This window comes from Pelecanus crispus, chromosome 10, assembly GCF_030463565.1.
Source record: "Pelecanus crispus isolate bPelCri1 chromosome 10, bPelCri1.pri, whole genome shotgun sequence".
NCBI classification, from domain to species: Eukaryota; Metazoa; Chordata; class Aves; order Pelecaniformes; family Pelecanidae; genus Pelecanus; species Pelecanus crispus.
Window position 1 is genome coordinate 14936828 of NC_134652.1, and position 15252 is coordinate 14952079.

The 15252-nt window shown below is 44.2% G+C and overlaps 1 protein-coding gene across 2 annotated transcripts in view; it reads right to left on the minus strand.

The window, feature by feature from the left end:
• NEURL1 (neuralized E3 ubiquitin protein ligase 1) overlaps positions 1-15252 on the minus strand; it is a 169129-nt gene that overhangs the window by 55375 nt on the left and 98502 nt on the right. For both annotated transcript variants that reach the window (XM_075717826.1, XM_075717825.1), the window contains 2 exons: positions 14035-14276; positions 9029-9350 (listed from right to left, as the gene is read on the minus strand). In XM_075717826.1, coding sequence (XP_075573941.1) covers positions 9029-9350; positions 14035-14276 — 564 coding nt within the window. The remainder of the gene's footprint in view (positions 1-9028; positions 9351-14034; positions 14277-15252) is intronic.

Sequence of the window (15252 nt, forward strand, 5' to 3'; positions counted from 1 at the left end):
GAGAGAGGAGCCCAGCGTCTCACTGAGCACAGCACCTTGCGCTATCAGCTGCATCATAAGCAGAGCTGATGTAGCCTCTGCATCAAAATCAGGAGTTGATTCAACACAGGTAGTATTCTCAGAGAACAGAAGTAGTAGCTCAGCACAACTAAAGACGAAAGGCAGGAGAAAGTAACACCTGCACTTGCAGAAATTTGTTCCAAGGAGAGCCTAGAGATGCTGGTTGTTGTGAGAGACAGGACACTGGATTCAATGGACCTTCAGTCACCCAGTGTGAGTGTCCCAAGCTAAGGCCAGGACTAGGAACAAGACTGCAGCAAGCTGAGGACAGAAGAAAAGTGGTGCAAGACCAAGGGCTCACTCAGCCCCAGGCTCTGCCTCCAGCATGGGGTGAAGCAGATATGCAGGGAAGAGCGCGCGCACACACACACACGTGGGTCAGCACAGGGATCTCTCCTCCGTGCACGTTCCCATTCTGCCCAACCCCTGTCCCAGAGCACCAGCAATGCCTTTGCATTTGACTGCCCTGGAAGCACCACTGAAAATTTTACTTTTAAGAAATTCATTTGACTGAACACATCCTCTGTCTAGACAACCCCAAAGTTGCACTGTACTGTTTGTACAGACACACAGTCATATGAATTGCATTTCATACATGTCAGAAAAGGGTCATATACAGCTGCTGAACATAGAGGCTATTTCTGCCTATGAAATCCAAACTAATTAATTTTTTTGGCATAAATGAAGAAATAGGTCATTCTAGCCCATGTATGGGCATCATGATTCAGTGCGAAATTTAGTGTCTACGGCCAGTTACTGGTAGCAAGTATCAGGCACACTTTTACGCATCACACATGGACAATAACTTTTTGATGCAAGAACGTACCATAATTTAGCAATAGTTATATTGATAGCATGGTTTGGTGAGAATTTAACACTGTGGCAGGGGGCACTGCATACTTGACTGGGCTGGGCATTGCTGCATCAGTCCATCAGTGCTGGGAGAGCAGCCTTCAGTGAGTGCAGACCCGAGTCACTACAGAGAGATCTTCTGAGTCTGCACAACCAGATGACACCACTTGTATTTTTGCCATTTTTCAGCCACTTGTGAACAGTTACACTCACGCAGAGCCTGAAAGGCTCATTTCTGCTGACAAGGGTACATGGAAGGAGAGGTCCTGGCTTGGATCAGCACAGGTTCCCTCAGTCAAAATGCTTGATTTTCTTTGGGACAGGCCAGGTAAGGTCTGGAGGAGCTTCTGCTGCTCGGTGTTTGGCCAAAGAGAAGTGATGGATGAGCAAAAACCAGGACCTAGATTCTGTTCATAGTGTAAAACCAGACTAACTCCACAGGTGGCTGCAAGTTTAGGCTAGTAAAATTGAGAGTAGAACAGGGCTATAGGCAAGGATTTCCAGACTGAGCCCAACAACACCAGTTCTGCTTATATAGCTTGGAAAAACAAATGGAGGCTTTGGAGTACAAAGCAATCTCATTTTTAGCTCTGTTGCTGATACGTATGGAAAAGCCAATTTAGTTTTATTAAAGGTGTCAAACTTTTTTAATAACCCAGACACCTACAGGGATAACAAAATCATATCCTCTACACGGTAAATTGCATATTCAGCAGCTGTGATACCAATTAGACGCTGAAATGACAAAGTGCTATCTCACGCCAGCAGAGACATACTGTACAGAGCCGGTGTTTAGTTTTATCATATAAGCAATGTTTAGCCGTCATCTGTCATATAGGCTTAGGGGAAAGGGCCTCCACAGCTGGAACAGCTGGAATTGCAAGATTAGCACAATAAATTGTTATACTTTTACCAGATCATCTACTCAGTTTACATCCAAAACTTACCTCCAGCTCCAACTGTCTTACACCAGAGTAAACGCACACTGTTTTTGTCAAGCTATAGCTTTATGAATAAAGAGGAATTAGCTTTCAGCATTACAGCCCAAGGTTTCTACAGTTTAAACTATTTTGGTGAATATATTGGAGACAGGTATTAAGAAAGCTGCAAAGATGAAGCCCCTGTACCAACACATTCTCTCCACCCTTCTTTTTAAAGACACTTGTTACTTACCGAATTATAGTAGGAACCACACTAGACAAATGAAGGAAAATACAATTATATATGGCATTAAGTATCAGGTAAGAGAATGGATTTGTTTAAAAAGCAACATAGATACCTTATCCTATTGGTTTAAATCAAAACATCAAAATCTTTGCTCACATAAGGAACTCTCTGAAATGTTTCCCAAAAGAATATACTGCTGCATTAGTGGTGTGCTATTATTCTCTAAGGTCTTGTCTACACATGAAACCTCTGTAACTATCTATAGCTGTGTAATAAATTCAGTATATATTCAATTATTCCAGTAGTTTATACCTTTAGTAGAAGTAAAAGACAGTCAAAGCCCTTTTAATTGGAATCACTGTTTCCAGTCTACAGGTTCCACACTTCTGCTAAAAAATAACACCACTTAGGAAAGGCAAGATAAACTTCTTGGTGTAAACCAGCAATATTTACCTCCTTAAAGCAACAGCCATCATCAGAACAGATATTTAATTGAAGGCATCATTATTTTTAACACAGGGGCCTATCTTTGCAGTGTCAGCATCTGAACTACAGCGTACACATACCCATAATGTAAATACCACTTACAGTTGTCAGAGTTTTCATTTTTCCTTGGGCTTTTATGTGCAACATGGAAAATATTGTTATAAAGCCCTTCTTGCCTGTGGTAGGAACAATATTTCAGCTTACCAGAACTAAAGGAACTTTATAAAGCACAGAATTTATTTTTCCACTGGTCATTCTGTCTAGTTACAGTCTTCATTTTTCTCAGTCTGGGCAATAACAGCCAGACTAATCCCTCTTAAGTTTACTCCTACCCAGGTTCACTTGCAGGCTCTCCTGACACCAATGGAGATACAATTTTGGATCATGTACATATCCCCAATAGCACATTACGTGCCAGATTTTGTCCTTTCTGTTCACCTGCAGTAATGCTTTAGCTCCACGAGCAGTCCTGCTAAGGCAAAAGTGGTTCAGGTGAAAGCAACACGTACACCAACGAGCAACGCTGATAATACATAAGGCACACAGCATGTGTGCAATTCCATAATTCAACACCTCATCGAGACCCGGTGAAGTCCAAGATGCTGATTCCTCAGAGGCCTTATTTTACTTGGCACCTGGTTGTTCAGACTTACTGGGTATTTGCCATTCAGCCGCACAGCCCGACGCCCCCAGCGCAGGCAGCAGGAGGGCAGGGCTGGGCAGGGCAGGGTGATGCTGCCTTCCCGCCCCGGGTCAGGCAGGCTGGGGCAGGTGCCAGCCCAGGCTCGTGGGCACAAATTCTCCCGTTTACAGTCGAATGCAAAGAGAAGGAAAAAAAGCCACTGCGCTCACGAGGCCAAGATGAGCTCTGGCTTGCTTGAAAGTGCTGCCTCCAGCAGCCTTATCATAAGCAAGACAGACGGACCTGGAGGACAGACAGACCTTCAGGCACAAGGAGCTGCCCTTGGGCTGTGGGCTCGCTTTTGGGTACTTATCGCACCTGGAAAAATATGTCCCTCCAGAGGTGCTAAGGCAAAGCAGGGATTAATTAAAATGGCAAGAGATGAGTTATTTATTAAACTGTTTTCACATTTTTAGCTGTGTTAGAGAGCTTCCTGCAGCTGCCATAGAGACAACAATAAAACTTTATGAGCAATTTAAATTCTCTCTCCCCTTAGGAGATGCGGAAAAACAATGACAACTGACTGTTTGCAGGTTGTGTATATCTTGCCTTCATTAAGTAGGACTCAGTTTAAACACATATTATTCTTTTCCATCAGATAGTCACAGACTTCCACAGAGAGGGTAAATAGTTTATAGCTTCCACTTTCAACAATACACCATAAAAATACACTGCAGTCATATTTGATTATCCCATTTTGTTTAGTGCAAAGCACTCTCGGCAGATCAGTCTGCTTATTTGCATGTGTCAGAATAGCAACAGAAATGGATTCCCATGGGCAGTGGAAAATAAGTTTTGCACTTGGAAAATACAACAGTAATAACCACATGGTAAAATTGCAGATGCATGTGATAAATTAGATTTATCATCAGTCTTATACCATTCACACCTGAAATTTGCCCATAAATCCACCTCATTTGAGGCTTATTTAATGTTTCTTCTAAAGGTGCCCTGGAGCTAGAGATTCAATTTACCTAAGAACTGACAGGGGTAAAGAAAGAAAAACATGTTTTCTTCCTTCCCTACAAAATGTGCAACTTCCTTGTCAAATATACGCTAGCTTGAGTCCTGAGATCGGTACATTTCCATCCATGATCAGTGCATATTTTGAGCTTTGATATTTTGCAAACATGAAGCAATAAGAAGCTAGGAAGGGGATCTGGAGAAAGAGAAGATTCCCCAAATATCTAATATAATATACACCACTATCAGTTAATTCTACTAGAATCTGTATACATATTTATGATTGAAGTATATATTTATACTGTTTCTACTTCAGGTAAATTTCATACATGTACATTTAATATTTGTGCATTTAAAATTTTCCCAGTTTGCAAGGTCTTACTTGTTTTTCACATATTTTATCTTTCCAAGAGGTGGTAAAGCTTTGCTTTTAACAGGTGCCTCTCAGTCTGCCAATCTAAACACAATTATCCTTGGGTTTCCAAGTCTGTGCTGGTAAAACACTAAAACTACTTTGAAATACTACATGAATGAAAATACAGATGGATAGGAGAACAACATGAATGGAGTAATAAACAATAAAGGGGTTTGGTTGCTGACCATACTAGTAACAAATGGAACTAAGGAAAATGAACAAATCATTCCTCACGTTACCCCACTGGAAATACAGGGAATATATCCTAATCCTAAGAAATATCCTAATCCTAAGAAATCATAATTTCTTTGCAGTCCCATTTTTCCATACTTCTAGAGCATATCTGCCACGCTTTGAATGAAAAGACATTAGATGCTTGGACTAGATGATCGTCATGGTTCCTTTCCTATCGCAGCCATTCTGTGATCCTGTGTTACAATATCACTGCCAAAAAAATGGGGCAATTTTCAAAAAGGCACCATACAGCAGGTAAACCTGGAATTCCCCACCAAAAGGTACAGGAAAATGCTGAAGACACACATTAGGCTTTAGCTTACACATCACTGAGGAAAGCTGCCACCCTTGCTGTCCAGCGGTAAGTCCATGGACAGTGTACATGAACATTTCTTAGTCTATGCCAGGCTCACTAGCCAAGTGCTTGAAAGAAGCAGGCTAACGTGAGACAACACCATTTGGTTCCCATGAGCTGCCATCCTTCCTCCAGGGCTCTGAAGACCCCAGAATTTAAACAGCTGGTCCTTTCCTTTTCTTTTTTGATGCTTTATCATAGCAGCAAGGCAGCAGATTGCTTATATTCCATTTTTCTCGGACTCTTTCTAAAGTGTGAATGAGCATGTGTGTATGTTGAAGTGATAACATAAGGCTAAACCACATTTCTAGTAAATATTACTTTAAAGTATCCTGGAATGTAAAAGTGCACTTGTGCAAAACTAGCTGCCCAAAAAGGGAAGTAGAGCTGTAAACCATCCTGCCTGCAAGTTAAGTATGTCAGCAGGAGAGTCACTGTATAAGGGCATGTTTACAGGTCACTTAAGCCTGCATCTATGCTAAAACTCATGCCCCTAAAACACAGAACATGCATGCACTCAACTGCAACAACCTCTCCTGTCAGCCTTTACATTGTGTCACAAAAGCAGCAGAGACCTTGTGGTCAGAAGAGCACCAGATTCCAGGGTGAATTTAAACCTTTTCCTCTCTATAACGTGAGTAGAGGCAAGGAGAGCAAGGAGTGACCTCCCACCTGTGACCAAGTGTGTGAGCTCTGTGAACTGCATCACTGAAGCCACGCTTCAGGGTGGATTTAAGCCAGTCTCTCATTTTGACTCACTCCAGCAGTGACAGCCAAGACATGGTCCAAACTCGGTTCCTGACCTCCCCTCGGCTGAGATGCAGCGGACCACGCAAGCCATTTTTACCTGTTTCAGAACAAAATCACGTGGGCAAAGAAGCTGCTTATAGGGCTCTGCTTCTGAACGCACAGCAAGGGCAGTCAGACCCAGGAAGACCTGCGACAGCCACATAAGCCTGTGCATTGCCAGCAGTAATGACATGTGTGTAATTATCAGGAAGGCTGATGCTATGGGTAAAGCCATAAGCAGAAGGAAATGAAAAATTAAGGTACAAACCAGCTGTTTCTCTTTCATCCACAGGCACAATTTAGTGATGCCAGGGTGTTGTGTAATGCCTGCAATGCTGACAGAGATGGAGGGTGGACTGAGCTGGGCAACAGGGCTGATGGCATCCCTGAATTGGGTGACACTGCTGTATAACCTCTGGCAAATAATTTAACTCTCCCAGGCTTTGGGCCCCCTTTTGTTCAAGCCTCTCTTTATTAAATCTGTAAGACAGGAACAGTGTCATTAGACTTGGTCATTACCCTGATTTATTGGGTCCCTAATTTTGGCTAGAACTGCTACTGTAATGCAGAGAAGTGAAACAAAAATGTTAAGTTTTGGAAGTCGTGACTTTTGGGGACATAAATGCGCACTGTGCATTCCCCTGAAGAGCTGGGATCTTGCAGTGACACAAGACTTACTGCTACACATCTTTCCTTCAGGCAAGTCTGATTTTGGAAGTGAAGTTACATTATTGGGAGTGGGGAGGGAATAATTCTGCGATAAACAAAGACAGCCACCAGAAATGGTAAAGCTTTTGGTCAGATTCTTGGGTGAAATACACATAAAAGCAAATGGAGGCAGTGCAGAGGTGCAGTATGACCCTGCAACACTACAGGCATTGGGAAAATAGTGAGGCTCAAGAACAAGGAATATGTTTGGGGTTGGGGGAGAATAAATCACTGAACTGGAATCTAAAATGCTAGGCTTTTCTGTTCAACATACCACTCCAGCATCCCCAGCCTCCATCAGATGCCCTGCATGCCATATGAATTCAACCATATGTTTGTAGCTAAGCTATGAAATTCATTTGTCAAGTCCTGGGAGTTTTTGGCAAGTTGTCCTGTACTGTATGTGTGGTCTGCTACGCTAAAACAGGCACGCAGAACATTGCGGTGGTTATGTCTATAGGATCCAGAGGCAACACAGCCGATGATTTCCCTGCTCTGACTTTTAGTGCTGTGTAATAATGAATGGAGATAGAGAGGACTCAAGTCGAAGATGTTTCGGCACAGTTGTGAGGCTTAAAGCCTGCTAAAGGCTGCTGGAATGAGCTATAAACATGTATCTGAGCTCCATGCCAACTGTGTAAACTCAGAAGCTGCCTGCTTCATTCAGGGACGCTATACCCACCAGAGAGTCCGGAGCCTGTTAGACTAGAGGCAAGTCAGTGGCTGGCAAGAGTCACATTTTCCTTGTGAAAGGGGATGTGGTGCTAGGACAACACAGGGGCGGATGATGGATAGGAAATGATTTCTCGGGTGTTTTGAAAGGAAACACATAATCCAGAGTTATGGGCCCTCATTAATCAGGCAGAGGAGTTCCCAAGGTGCCAAATCTCGCAAGAGCAGCCGGAGGACTTGGAGTCATTTCTAAGTTCTTCCTAACTGAACCCTTGGCGTCACATTTGCCCAAATTCTAGATCTCCGTTCAAGTACCACCACCTTGGCCTATGAACAGTTGCCTAGTGGCTCCGATTCAAGCTGATTCACAGCAAAAGATAAATCTTTCTGCTCCTAAAAGAAAGCAAAAAGCTGCTGAGAAATTCTTTAACTCCTCTGCCTTGTGCAATCTTGGGCCAGTAGCTTTTGTAGCAAGAAGAGGTCAGTCCTATTTCTTCACACCCTGAACTCACATCCCTCTTCCCTGCTGTGTAGGTTGCTACAGGCAGTCCTGCCACCGTAGTTTTTAACACACCAAGCAGTGCAGAAAGGAGGCAAAACTGTCAGAAAGAGGCTTCATTAAAGTTTTTCATATATAGCATGAAGATGTCATTTTTACGGAGATTATCAGGCTGCACAACAGGAAAAAGCCAGGATCTCTCTCAGCCTAGCAAGATCACCTCATCTTCAGAAGGAACTTCAGCTCATGAAAGTCAGCAGGTACCATCTAACCTTTTCCGTGGTGAAAATAAGATCCATGAAGCTACTGTCACATGGAGAAGTGCTGTGATTTGCCCCCCAGTGACAATGCAAAGCCAACTCTAAGGCTGCATGATGACACCTCTAGTCCCCGAGCAACCTAGCTGCCCCTTAAGTTGGGTCCTGGAGACTCTTTTCAGTTCTTCTAAGATGTATAAACTCAAATAGCCCAAACCTTGACAGCCTGCACATTTGGGGCTAGATTGAGTCCTCATGAATGCCAAACTATCTCCATTTCAGCTGAGGATAGCAGAAGACGCAGGCACTCAGCACTCCTCGTCCTCCAATCCCAACTGTATATCCAACCTCCAGGCTCCAGAGGATGAGTCAAACTCCTCTGTGAAAGCAACATCCTGGCAAAACCAGCCGCAGCTTCTCCCAGGTAATTTGGAAGATATCCATGTTTCAAATCTGCCCATTAAACCAGCCAGCAAATCATAATAGTGCCATCCAGGAAGAATTTATCCATAACACGTAAAATGCATTTCCCCACTTTGGCATGGGGAAAGCAGCAGATGAGATAAAAAGAAAGTTTTACAAGGTACATGCCACACTCCAGGCTATGCTCTGATAGAGCAACACCTCTGAGCAGAAATCCACTTATTTACAGACGGCTTCTAGTGCTATACTGTAGCAGTTGTTTCCCACCTCCCGCTCATGTTATATTTACATGCTAAATCTCAAACACCCACTGATCCAGGCTGAGGTCATGAGATGCTCTGGGGAGGAACAACATCCGTTTCCCTGCGCCTGTCCCAGCACAGTGAGGGGGACAGGCAGCGTCAGGCTGGCCCTTCACTGGGAACACCTCAGCATCATCCCTGCACGTTTGGACCCAGGTACTCACCTAAGAGCTGCACTCCGCGGGTGAGTCCGTAGACGTCAATCAAAGCCCAGAGGGGCTCTGCCGTCCTCACCCCGCTGAAGAAGAGCATCGCAGCTGAGTCGTTCACCCGATAGAAAACGCGTCCCTTCTTGTCCACCCAGAAGGCTATGATGTTTCCCTCATTCGCAAACTCTTCCGGCAGAGCCTTGGCCCAAAAACCACTTTGGGAAACCAAGTCAGGGCACGCGTACTTCGGCAGAGTGTCAGGGTTAATCCTTGATGGATCCTTGGAAGTAAACCCGAGTCGAAGAGCCCCGCTCCAGCAACACTGCTTTTTAGTAATCTGCAAAGATAACAGCAGCAATAACAGCATTTGGCACTTGAACATCTACTTATACACTAGAGTCTCTATGCCATCAAGCACTGTCAGCCACCACGCAGATGACCCCACTAGATTTAGGAAACATTCTACCCACCAAACACTGCTGTAGTTTTTTCAGCTGCAAGTAGCAATGCTGCACATTTAGGATACAATGCACATATTAAAAAAAAAAAAAAATTAAATAAAATCTATGCAGAGAGGTGAAATGCAATTACAGCTGCATGATGACTCATTTCTATTTCTAGGGTAATTCCTTCTGGCCTAAGAATCATCCTCTCACAAATGTGCCAAAAATGGCCATTAAGAGCTTTTATCTCAGCACCTGCAGCAGCAGAGCTCTTCCCACGTGGTGCTTGGATGATGGGGTCTCTCATGACCTGAGGGAAAAGCACTGGCTCCAGCACCACAGTCACCATCATAGCATTTTCTGGGTTTCCCAGCCAAGTAAAAGACAGTCTTACCCCTGTTTAGCTTGTCAGACCGGATGAAATCACAGCCTTGCAGCAGAGAACTTGTGTGTGGGAAAGCACAATTTAAAGTATTTAACTGTACTAAATACATAATTAGGAGGCAATGATAGATGTTGTCTTACGATTGGGGAAAACCTATTTATTACAGCTGTGAGTGGTGTTTTTCAAGATATGTTGTGCACATCTACACCCTACCTCTCAGTATGTGGTTACTCAGTGTGTCTGGGGTCAGGAACATCTGCTACATTTTTTGGGATGGTGCATGTGTCATATCTACCCTTCTGCACCTGAGAGAAAGCAGGACAAAGGATCACAGATGACTCCGGAGGCACTGGCTTCTCCTCACACGAACTGAGCCCTGGACTGGGGCATCTGAGGGGAGCAGGAAGTGGGTCCTAAACACGTGCAGCACATCCAAAACACCACCCAGTTACAAGGTCTCTTTCTTCCCATGGAAGCAAGGAGTCTTCCACGGTTAATATGGTCCCCAGATGGAGATGATGCTCTGTGATGTATGCAAATTTTTTCTCTCATTTTGTTTGAGTATGAACCTGCTGGAATTGTTCCTCTCAAAGGGATTCAGCCTGTCAGCATCCAGACTATGAAATGAGACCAACGGATGCTGGATCCAATCCTGATGTGGGTCCAGGACAGTTCCTGCACACCAGTTGACACATAATTGGTGTTTCTGTACATGCAGTGAACCTGCAGCAAACATGACAGCACTTGAGATAGCCCTCTTCCATCAAAGCCTTGGCAGCCTCAAGCAATTTCACTCTTGGCTGCAGGACAAGAGCAGAAACATGGATAGGTACCACCTACCAGATGTCACAAAATTTGCTACCTTACTGTAATTTCTTGCTTTACCAAAGTGCTAATGGCTTGGATGAGTGGCAATGCCACAGACTGAACTGTCCGGGACTACAGGACTTTGTCCTCAAAAAGCAGCAGGCCCTTGTGTCCCAGCTTGGAAGCACAGGATTTTCACCAAGGGATTCTCTTTGGACTTCTGAATTCTCTTCTAATCACATTTGTAAATATTGCATTTTTCTTTCACATGTTCCTCTCCAAGGCAAATCTGGAACTTGTGCCCTTGGGGGCACAACAATCTCACAACAAAGACATTGTTCAAAGCCTAGAGATTTCTGGTTTATAATTAAAGTATCAGAGAAAATAACTCAGAGCTTCAGAAAAAAGTTATCAACAGACAGTTCCTCAGTTAAGCGAGTGCTGCTCTTTATCCCTACTCAGTCCAGCCAAGCACCTAAACTGTTTACATGAAACACTTGAGCGCTGACCTCAGTCCCAGGAACCACAGGAAGCTCCTGCCTGTGGGGTGGACACTGGGGTGGCACTAAAAAGGTCCGAAGCAGATTTCCTATTTTTTATGCCTGGCCAGGATGGGATAGGATCATGCATGTCCCCAGTGGAAGCGGGGTGGATGCGGTGTGCACGTGACAAAACGGGGAATATACGCATCCTCCAAGAAGAAGCCTGGACTATTTATTGCAGCAAATTTACTGCAAGCCCTAAAAGCTTTTGGGTCTGAGATAAATATGGCCTCATTGTTATTTGTACAATTTACTCTTTCACAGTCTCTTGCCAATACTTCACAGCAATCACAGGCCACATGAAGTAAATATTCATATGGTAATCGAGGCTGCACATGTTCCATGTATTAATCAGCACCTATAAACAGTTCGCAATACAGTCTGACCACAGGCAAACTAATATCCAAATTAACATCTAGTATAAAGCCTGCCAAGAATTAGACACAGCTGGACAAAGGGTACACAGTTTTGCTAAAAAAGGCAATGGTTAATGATGGACCAAATTCTCTCTTCAGCAGCTACTGCTAGCAGAAAAGCTTGGGAGGTCCATCGGGTACCAGAAGGGGAGGAAAAGGTACAATCTACATCCAAACTGCTAAGCCATGGCTGCTGCCACAGATTCAGGCTCCTGCTTTTTACTGCCTTGTGCCTTGTGTCACCTTTGACAACCTCACTCCGCTTCCTAGCGGTGCCCTGAATTACATGGAAGAAACCATACTGGAACATACATCTCGGAAGCAAAGAAAGAGGAAATCTGGCTGCTTGAAGGCATTCCCAAAGCTGCAAAGAAGTCTCAGAATAAAACCCGAGATACAATACCTAATAAACAGAATGAAATCTCCTGACTTCTTTCCTCTAGCTTTCCAAAGGGAGTTTAGACTTTATAGGACCTAAATGATTGGGTTCACGGTTAAGTCTTTAGCTGGTAAGAAGGTTTAAGACGCCATTTTCTACAGGCACACACAATAACAAGGCAATTGCAGGACGGACTTATAAGAAAAGCAAAGATGTTTTCACATTTCCATCCATCCCTAGAGTACAAGTTCTGCTGAAGCCTGTTGATTACTCCCATGAGACCTTGCCACTGGACTCAGCAGGAGCTCCGCTCATAAATCCCGTGTGCAGATTTGCATGCGTATTCTTCACATATATTATGCAAGCTAAAATCTTAAAATATACAGTGATAAACAAGTGTGAATTTCCAGAGATAGCTACATTGTTTCAGAACGAGGAAGAAATAACCCAGAACCTTTGCCTAAACCACTAAACCCACTCAAATCTTTGGTGGTGTTTTCAAAAATGAAATGCTGCTTTCATCTCCTCCCAAATAATTTTTTGCAGTTGTTTGTCCAAACTGCTGGCCAATGTAGAAAAAAAAATTCCATTAGGCAACGTGAGGGAGTCCTGCTGGGTTTCTAGCCTGCATGGAAGCAGTAAGAGCTCCACAGGAAACATAACAAACCTGTAGGAGGGATTTTCTACCTATGGGCCTGAGCCTGAAATCACTGAAATCTCTCTATATTTTCAAAAGGGGGCATATTCCTTGTTTCTCGCTCCTTTGCTGTCTGTAAGGGAAGAGGCAGGGAAGGCTGATATGCTGCTGTAGGTCCCAGCACTCTGGGACCTCTAGCAATGGGCAACAGCAGGATCATTCAGACTCAGTAGCGATATGCAGATAAACCTCCTGGAAAACTCCTTGTGCATAAATGAAGGATTTGCAGGCGGATATTTCACGTGTGCCATGAAATAAAGTCTGCCAAAGATGATGACCTACTTTGTGCCAATGAAATGCACAGAATCAGCTAAGAGTGGAAAAATGCAGCCCCACAAACTAGGGGGCATAAAGATTGGAAAATACCTGTGGATGAAGTGCAAAGGGCCCCAAGCTCCTTCAAGGTGCTGAGAGCTTAAAAAGTGCTTCAGTTCCTGAGGGGACTGATGAATTTCTTTATCAGGAAGAAATGGAGGCATGCTGTCTTAGAGGAGCTGAACTTCCCACGCCAGCTGCAGCACAAGGGGTACCAACTCCATCCTCCTGGCTACCACAGACACAAAGAAAGTGAAATCTGCCTCTGCCAGTGAGAAAAATGTGATGCCTGCAATATTCTCTCCTCTGACCTTAATGCTATCAGGCAGCTGATTCAACAAAGCAGTCAGCAGACCGCCAGAAAGATCCTCTTCTCAGACGGCAACTGTGACCGCACTGACTGCTCCTTTCATCCTTTCAGCAAAACCCTTTTATTTTCCCTGCCAAGCACACGACCAAGCACCTTCATTCACTTCCAGGTCCTTTTCACCTCTTATCTGTTGGCTGTGGAGTGGCTGACTTCCACCTCTGTGAGACCAGCCCTCATTGCTGCCTTGTTTACAGGAAGAAAAGGGCTCATTTTGGAACTGAACGCGTTAACTAACTCCTCACCCTCCCTCAGCCTGCTCAGTAACACTCCTTTGCAGGGTGCATGCAAAGCCTAGAGGACACGTTTGCTAGAGAGATGCTGAGGCTGCTGCCTTTCAGACTGACCAGTACAGCCCTTTTTTGTTGCTGTTTTCCAAGCAGTCTCAACTTAGTCTGTTGTTCCTTGTCTAACATCCAGATAAGCTCTTTTGGAGCATGGATTTCCCTTTTCTTCCCAGTTTCTACAGTGGTCTGTACTAATGGCTCCAAGAACTATGATGACAAAAGCAGAAGTACCAACAAAGATCACAGATCTTTAAGGGCAAGATCTGACTACTGTGCTTTTCAAGGAAGAGCTAAAGATCTGGTGCAAGCACCAAAGCCTGGTACACCCCAACATTCATTCACAGCAGCTCACATGGCAATAAGGGAAGGTATCATTTACTCACCTTAAGCCTTACTTGTTCATAAATAATGATGGGTCTGTTGCTGAAGGTAATGGCATTGCAGAAGCTAGCCTGGCGCTTCACTGCCTTCTGTGTCGTGTCCATGATGATCTGGGATCCCTTCGTGTGGGGATGGAAAAGCAGAGGGCTGATGGACAGAGCTCCGCACTGTGGGATGGGGAGACAGTGCTTCTGCTTGTGGTGGCATCGGTGGGAGGAAGCCGAAAATGACCCGCCTATGGAATCTGAAAACAGAATGGCGAAAAAAGGGTTTAAAATCTGCTGTCAGTAATAAGTAAAAAAAAATTCCAATGCAAAAAAAAAAAAAAAAAAAAAAGAAGCAGGGGTACTTCAGAGGGGAACTGTAGATCAAAATAAAGGTTAGTCAAATCCCCACTCTAAATCACTACGGGTCTCTATAGCATCTTGAACAATTAAAGGCTACAAGGATACAGAAGGATCCTGTCTGGACAGTCTGATAGTACAGAGCATGACACGGAGAACACAGCTCAGCACTGAAATCACAGGCCATTTTGAGGCCACACATCAGAAGAGAAGGCAAGAATTGGTTCCAAAACTGGAGCAAAGCACGTATGAAGTTGCTGTATCAAAGCTGTCACGTTTAGGGAAAATCTTCCACTTCCAGAGGACTCCCATAAAACTTGACCATTTCTCTCACTCCTCTGCAACAGCAACTCCATCCATCCTTGCCTCCATGTGTCCTACCCAACCTCGCTAAGTGCCAGCTCAGACACATACATTGCTGATTTATACTCAAGCACCACTCAGCAATAACCCACCTAGATTCCTCCACCAACCACCATCCATTCGCCTCTCTTCTCCACTGATGGGAACCTCAGCTGAGATCCCACTTGTCATGGAGCCATTGATCAGCATGCTATGATTACAGGGAGGAAAGCGACGAGGGAGAAAGGCTATGAAGCAGGGAGCAGATTACATCTTTCTCTAACCAAGGCCCTACACAAAGAGTCAATGCACGATCAACACAGTCACGACAACAGCTTTGTTCATGAATGAATGGATACGTGACTTTCTTTTCAACAGGGAGCCTGCAGTAGTTCAAGCACAAAACAATCATTATACTGAACACAAGTCATCTGTTTCCTTTTCCTTGTGTGCACACACACTACATTATGCACATATGTTTGGGAGGAGACACTCATAGATTTGGAAACAGAGCATCAACAGAATAAAGGATTA